An 8,363-nucleotide genomic window follows, 5' to 3' on the forward strand; every position below is an offset into this window, starting at 1 on the left:
CACACACACACACACACTCACAGACTCACTCACTCACCACACACACTCACAGACTCGCTCACTCACTCCCTCATTCACTCACTCACTCACTCACTCACTCACTTACTCAGACTCACACAAACACGCATACACACAACTAAAAGTAACAACAACCAGCGAAACCATATCATCATTTAAATGTGGACAGAAACAAATGTATTGTTTAACCCACTGTCTCATCATTACTTTATCTTCTTTTTTCCTCAGGACGGCAGCCTCTATCGCTTATCGTCTTGACAAAAATTCAGGAGAGAAAAGAGTACTTGTATTTGACCTTGGAGGCGGGACTTTCGACGTGTCTGTACTGACGATGGACAATGGAGTGTTTGAAGTGGAATCTACGAATGGGGACACTCATTTAGGTACTGATATCCCTTGGTTGGAATGTCTAAAGGCAGTGTAAATAAAGTCATCAGGTGGCAACTGTTTTAATGAGCGTTTTGTGCTTCTTCTAGCTCATGAATGAAAGCGATTGCGTGATCGATTGCATTTTTTGTTAATAAAAACAGCCTGCTTAAAAGTGTTTTCCGAGAGTTAATAATATAATCATTCTATCAGTGTCAATATACGCTTATCCTGGGGACAATTTTTAGCACCGACGAGCCAATTTGTGTCTCAGAAAATGTATGTATATTATGTTAATTAACTCACGTAGGTCGACTATTTCCGTAAAATTATGTAACCTCTTTGTTTGTTCAATTGGGGGGGTTGCTGATTTAATCATAAAGGCTAATTCAACATTAACTTTTTTCTTATAGGTGGAGAGGACTTTGATCAAGTGGTGATGAACTACATGGTCAAGGCCGTGAAGAAATCAACAGGCAAAGACATCCGGTCCAACACACGGGCGATGCAGAAGCTGCGACGAGAGGTGGAAATGGCCAAACGTACACTGTCCACCCAGCAGCAGGTCACTCTTGAGATAGACGACCTAGTGGATGGTCAAGATTTCTCACAAACGTTGTCCAGGTCCAAGTTTGAAGATCTTAATATGGTGAGAGAACATTACTGGATCCATAACATAATAGTATCCCCTTGTCCTAAGATGTTCGGTAATGTCACAATAATTGATTCGGGTAGTGGAACCTGCATTTTCAAAGTACAGCAAAACTCTCAAACTCCTAGCCATGCTTATAATCATTGGAAACAAAGTTTTAAAAAACTGCTGATAAATAACAGATTGCTCTAAAAACATCCCTGAACATAATATTTTTATGCATAGCATGCCAGGGCTGTTGCATCACCATTGCCTTTCTCATCCTGCACCAGGGTACAGGCCACGGACAAACACTTTCCACCTTTCTCTATCCTGGGCTAACCTCTTGGTGTTACTCCATGTCTTCCCACTTTTCTGAACATCAATTTCTGTTATTCTTCTCCAGATTCCACGCGGCCTTCCCTTTGATCTTTTATTATCCTGTGGATTCAATTCCAACATTTTCTTTGTTATGCAGCTGTTTGACTTCCTAAGAGTATGTCCTATCCATGGCCATCACTTTCTCCCTTCCTCATCTCTGACTGGGCTCTGTCTTGTTTACCTTGACCCATCTGATCCTCAGTAACTTTCTTAGACACATGTTCAAGAAAACCTGGATCCTCTTTATGCAAGTTTGTGATCCGTTCCAGGTCTCACACCCATACAACAGGACTGACTTCCCGTTTGAATTAAAAATAAAAAATCCTCAGCTTTGTTCGAAATGAGATATCGCTTGGGGGGGGGGGGGGGGGCTTTTGCGTAGGACCAATATTAAATTATATAGATGTTTCTTTTTACCAAAATAATATTAAAACCAATATAACGGTGTGATTTTTTTAGTAGCACGGAGTTCCAGTACTAGTACATGTCTATTTATTCCACTGGCTTCTCACTACAATGTACCTAACTTACTCTCAATTTCAGGATCTGTTCAGAAGCACACTAACACCTGTTCGCAAGGCGTTGAAAGATGCGGACGCCTCACCAGAGGAGGTGGATGAGGTCATCCTGGTCGGCGGGTCTACTCGCATCCCCAAAGTGCAACAGCTGGTCAAGGAGTTGTTCAACGGAAAGGTACGTTCTAATAAAAGGTCCATCTCTCCGCTTCCTAAAAGACCCGCTAATAAGAGTAGTGATGATTCAAACGAAATAGAGGGAGGTTGAAGGATGCTCTCCAGTCATGTTTCAAATCATACATTCATATCAAACTTGCCGTTTAATTTAATTTAATTTTTTTTAATTTATTTATTTATTTAGATATCGGTGACCTGTACAATGACAAAAGAGATGAACAAAGAAGAGTGGAAAATAACAACGAGGGACCACCAATCATGAAAGAAGAAGTTGTCAAGGCACTACGAAAGATGAAGAATGGGAAAGCGGCAGGACCGGACAACATCACCACAGAGATGATTAAAGCTTTAGAAGACTTTGGAATCACCACGCTGACAAAACTTCTTAACAACATATATGCCACTGGACATATTCCATCAGACTTGTCAAAATCTATCTTCATAGCTTTACCAAAGAAACCCAATGCAAACGAATGTGAAACACATCGTACCATCAGCCTCATGAGCCACATAACAAAAATATTACTCAGAATAATTATGATGAGAATAAGAAATAAAATTATCCCAGAAATAGCCCAAGAACAATGTGGATTTATTGAAGGCAAAGGCACTGTAAATGCCATATGTCATCAGAACAACAATAGAACGTGCCCTAGAAGTTCAGAAAGATCTTCATTTATGTTTTATAGACTACACCAAGGCATTCGACAAAATCAGGCACGACAAGATCATCGACATGCTGGAAGTTCTTAATATCGACGGGAAGGACTTACGGATTATCAAAAACATGTACTGGGATCAAACGGCTGCAATGAGAATAGAAAACGACATCAGCGAATACATACAGATTAAAAGAGGAGTCAGACAAGGATGTGTACTTTCTCCAGACTTGTCTCCCTGTATAGTGAAAATATCATGAGACACATAGAAGAAATGCCTGGTATCTCGATAGGGGGACATAATATAAACAATCTAAGATATAATGCAGATGACACAGTCCTAATAGCAGAAGATGAAGAACACCTGCAGAATCTATTAAATGTCATCGTACAAGAGAGTGACAACATGGGCTTAAACCTAAACATCAAGAAAACCGAAACGATGGTGATAAGCAGAAATACTCCAATCCCAACATGCAATATCAAAATCAATGATACCACCCTGAAGCAAGTACAACATTTTAGATATTTGGGGACCATTATATCATCAGATGGTAGATGTCACACCGAAATTAAAAGCCGCATTTGCCAAGCAAAAGCAACCTTCCACAAGATGAAACAGATACTAACAAACATCAATCTGTCACTGGAAATGAGGAAAAGAGTAATGAAAAGCTACATCGAGCCAATCCTATTATACGGGTGCGAAGCATGGACAATCAATAAACAGCTGGAAAAAACAATTGTTGCGGCAGAGTTGTGGTTCATGAGACGCATGCTACGTATCCCATGGACAGCTAGAAAAACAAATGAAGAAGTCCTGGTTGAAGCAAATTATAGAAAACAACTTATCACGAATATAAGAAAACGACAGGCAAATTTTTTCGGACACACAATACGGAAAGAAGCATTAGAGAACATTGTAACAACAGGAAAGTTTGATGGAAAGAGAGGTAGAGGCAGACAGAGGGAAAAGATACTGGACAAGATGACAACATGGCTGGGAGCAGCAAGAACAACAGACACCATTGCTGCTTCGAAAGACAGATGGAAGTGGAGGTCCATGATCGCCCACGCCAGTCGGCAAGGCACCGGATGATGATGATTTATTTAGTCATTTATATGTATTTATTTAGATGTATTTATTTTTTATTTATTTTATTTATTTTATTTGGGGGGGGGGGGGGGGGGGGGTTACTTGTTTTTCTAGCCTTTCTGGCAGTCTAGCTGTGAATATTTCCAACGACAATTTTTTTTTTTAATTAGAGACTTATATTATTGTGTCTTCTGTTTTATTTAGGAACCTCATCGAGGGATCAACCCTGATGAAGCAGTTGCTTACGGAGCAGCAGTTCAGGCCTGGGTCATGGATGGATCCCCGGGCGAAACTGACCAAGGTATGGTCATCCTGGACGTTAACCCCCTGACCCTGGGCATCGAGACAGTGGGTGGAGTCATGACCTCTGTCATCAAAAGAAACACTCCCATTCCAACTAAGAAGTCCCAGATTTTCTCCACCGCAGCCGACAATCAAAACGCTGTAACAATCCAGGTGAGTGTCATGTTAGTTTCCCCCTTTTTGGCTAAATGAAACACTCGTCGATCTGATCATAGCCATTATAATTTTTTAGTAAGTGTTTTACGGCACTTGCAACACAATAAGGTCATAAGTGCCGAAGATTAGAGGTGTTACAAGAGAGTAACAAACACACAAAAAGAGGGGAGATAAGGATGATAGATGTTGGATAGGAAAGAAGGAGCAAATCACACCAGAGCACACGCCAACCACCCACATAGCCATTATAACTGGAGGCGTGTTGTGGCAAGGACTGAGTGAGACACCACCAACGGACGAACTTGGTCGTAGTAAGAGATGATTTTGAATACTATTTTTCAAGTAGAAGTGTGGGCCTACCTCATTAAAGGAAAAGGACTTGTCCCATCGGCTAAAACGGAATACCCAAAGCGAAACTGCTGACATTTCTGGACTGCAATCGAATTTGAATGTCGGACTTCTGCTATTTTCAGATTGTTTTATCAATTTAACTGCTATGTAGTATACGTATGCATGTATACGTTAGGCCTTTCTTATGGTAGTTTACAGCAGCACAACTACAAACAAAAGCGAAAACAAAAGACAAACAACTGAGGGTAAGAAAAAAGTACACAAGACCTTCCAATAAGATATTTCACCCTCTCACGGTCATTACATTCAGAATTTCTTTGAAACGATATTATTTAACACTTCTGAACACGTTTTCATAATAGGATATGGATTGCCACCCCCCCCCCCCCCCCCCCCCAAAAAAATGAAACAAAAGAACCTGCATTATCATCATTCTCTTAGATTAATGTTCTAGAGAACACAGTTTTGATCTCTGCAAACCTACTTTTTTCGGAAGAGCATAATTAGGACTAAAGAGGGAGCGCATCTGTGCGATGTCGTACTCAAACTCAAAGATTCACAATTCAGAAGGTCGAATCACAAAAGCCTGTACATGTAGTGTCACCCATGATTCCTGATATTGTTTAAATGCCAATTTCATGTTTGGAAAAGAAAAAAATATGATTAGCAGTAGCAAAGAAAAAAAGTATGAAAAACAACATGTCTTATGAGGAAACATTTCTATCTCCAACAGGTGTTTGAAGGAGAGCGGGCAAATACCAAGGACAACCATCATTTAGGCCGATTTGACTTGACTGGCATCAAAGCTGCGCCTCGTGGTCATCCTCAGATTGAGGTCACATTTGAGGTCGACGTTAATGGCGTACTCAGGGTCAGCGCTCTGGACAAGGACACGGGCTTGGAAAACAATATCGTGATAGATAAAAGTGATATCAGCTTAACGGCTGACGACATCAAAAAGATGGTCAAAGAAGGAGAAGACTTTGCCGAAGAAGACAAAAAGTTCAGAGAACGGGTTGATGCAAAAAATGGTTTGGAAGGTTTAGCATACATGACAAAGAAACAACTGGAGGACAATGAGAAGATTTCTCAGGTTTTAAGTACAGAAGAGGTGACTTCTGTGACAGAAGCTTGTGATGAAGCTTTAAGTTGGTTGGAAAGCAATAGCCTAGCAAGTAGTGAGGAAATTACTGAAAAGAAAGATGAACTGCAAAAGTTGATTCATCCGATAGTGAGTAAACTATACCAGGGGGATAAAACTTCAAATGAAGACAAGGAAGAGTTGTAATTAGTCTGGTCATGTACCCTTTAAAATTACAGAGTCTTTCAATTCTACAATGTAACTATCCCCATGTGCTCAATGCTTCATCTTCATATAATTCAACCATTAAACTTTCATGCGGCTATGGACGCAAGTTTGTGTGTGTGTGTTGTGTAAAAGGCGCAGGGGGGTCGGATACATTCCCCGATTCTTTCAGAACGATTAAAGTGTGTTTGTTGGAAAATAAAACTCGTGTGGCACCGAGATAACCCATCAACAATGCAATCAGTGAGGCGAAGGTGGGTTCTGTTTGACAAATAATAATATTCTCTTCTGTCAGCTATTTTAGATAGACTATACCGATAACGCATTTTCCCCAAAAATATATACCAGATTTTGTATGGACCTAAAGTCTGTTAGTCTATTTTTTTTCCCTACAACAGTTGGTATCATCATACAATTCTGTGTGTCACTCTCCACCATACTTTGGCTTTAACAAAGGCGATAACCGAGACGTTCTCAGTACCATAAACTTGATCCAAAGAATGTAACACAGCTAACATGATAGTCATAAATGTAGTAGAGGCCTACGATCCACAGATTGCTAAATGAGCTATTTTCTTTTACACTTGTTATAATAGATATGTGAAAGTTTGTCTACAAAATTCGAAACTAACATAATTTGGTCGTTAGATTTGTCCGATTTATAAAGAATACGCAAAGGCTTACTGAACTTATTACATGTATTAATTAATGTCTACCAAAGTGTATTTCCTCCAACCCTTACACAGCGATGCTGAGTAAAGGAACAACAAAGTTGTCATAATTTGTTTGTCATCCACATTACATGTATCAATCGCTTTCAATTTTTCCAATTTTGTGATTAAATCTGATAGCATATGTTTGAATATGTCCATAAAATGAAAACATGTATGTCACGTGTGAAATAATTCTGAAATGGCTAAATTAAATATTGTAAATTGCTACTCTTAACCCTTACATGTCAATGTTTGTGTGACTGCTGTCACATTCACCGGTACGGATATGTATTTTTATCATGATACACATGTATAGATGTAATGTATTTTCTAACTTGTTTGGAAATAAAGAAGATTATTGAATCTACCTAAAAATATGCTTCCCTTTCTTAAAATTGCTCATCATTATTGTTATGGATATTGTTCAGGAAGTGTCCAGGTACTATAATATGTAATAAACCCAATTTACAAAATTTGACCCCCAAACATGATTTCTAGGTGCCCCACCAGCCCTTAACATGCTCTTGTGTCTGATATAAAAACTGCCGCTGCGGTACCGCAGAACTGTCGGTGCCGTCTCGCTGCCGTTCCGTACTAATGAATTCAGACAGTGACATTTCTGTTTCAGCGATCTGTACTGTCATGTCCATGTCTCGGTGCAGTTCAGTTTCCGTGCCTATGGATTCCCAGGAAGACTGGCCTCTTAATTTTTTTTTCAATGTAAGTATTTTTACGCCCCCCCCCCCCTTACACAGTTTAGATCATAATTTAGGAGGCGGGCCTTGCCTGTCATGGGCCACACAGCCACACAGGTTGAGAGGGATACAATATTTCAGCTGACAGAAAGACCAATATAATATACTAGATACAATTCTCCCCGCTCGGAAATTGCATTCGAATCTCCTGCGTGCGATAGGGCCCAACTGCTAGGCTGCCACAGACAACAACAAAAAAACAACCCAAAGGCACTAAGTTGACAAACAAGCATTTGAGTCAATTTGACACAGTTTGGAATTGGTGACTAAATATCCAGTGTTTGTTGCCAGCTTGTGTCTTATAAAAAGATTTCTTTCACTTTAAACTTGTACATCGATGTAGAGTGCGCGCAGTAGGCTATTGGATCAAGGAGGCAACACCTTTGCCGCTGCCTAGGCTATCTAATCTAGATCTAGATATCTAAATATGTGTAAATCTAGATTACATCTAGAGATAGATTATCTAGATCTAGATTCACTTCAACAGCCACAGTAGCCGGCATGTAAACAAACGGGACCGCAATTGTACAGGAGTGCCGCGGGCCGCGATTTTTTTATCCCACCAAACGCAAAGTGCAGCAAGCGGCTTGTTCAATTTACTAATGAACTTTTCAAGTTGCACACCGGCTGCTTTTTTCTCATTCCAGCTCCTTTTATTTTTGCATTCTGCATCAATTTCTCTCGAATTTCCGCCGTTTTCAATGACAACTCGCGCGCCAACGTCCCGATGCCCGATCGACACTTTGTTGCTCCACAATAAATAAAGTGAAACTAGCGCTAGGCCTAGAAGAACGGAAGTAGAAAGCTACGGGCGGACATGCGTCATGCACAAGCTGCGTTTTCGTCTCTCTCCCAGTTTTGTGTTTTCCGCGGGTTAAAAAAAAAAGTATCACAAGTAGCGGGAAAAGCTAGATGAAGCGGAGTTTCCGCTATTTA

At 40.2% G+C, this 8,363-nt stretch overlaps 1 protein-coding gene across 1 annotated transcript in view; it reads left to right on the forward strand.

The window, feature by feature from the left end:
- The window catches only part of LOC101857842 (endoplasmic reticulum chaperone BiP-like), a gene marked incomplete in the record, with an annotated part of 13,250 nt that extends 6,203 nt beyond the window's left edge, over positions 1-7,047 (forward strand). Inside the window, 5 exon segments of the mRNA XM_013089841.2 lie at positions 247-401; positions 798-1,033; positions 1,940-2,089; positions 4,048-4,299; positions 5,387-7,047. Coding sequence (XP_012945295.1) covers positions 247-401; positions 798-1,033; positions 1,940-2,089; positions 4,048-4,299; positions 5,387-5,941 — 1,348 coding nt within the window.
- Positions 7,048-8,363: the final 1,316 nt, after the last annotated feature.

This window comes from Aplysia californica, unplaced genomic scaffold, assembly GCF_000002075.1.
Source record: "Aplysia californica isolate F4 #8 unplaced genomic scaffold, AplCal3.0 scaffold00002, whole genome shotgun sequence".
NCBI classification, from domain to species: Eukaryota; Metazoa; Mollusca; class Gastropoda; order Aplysiida; family Aplysiidae; genus Aplysia; species Aplysia californica.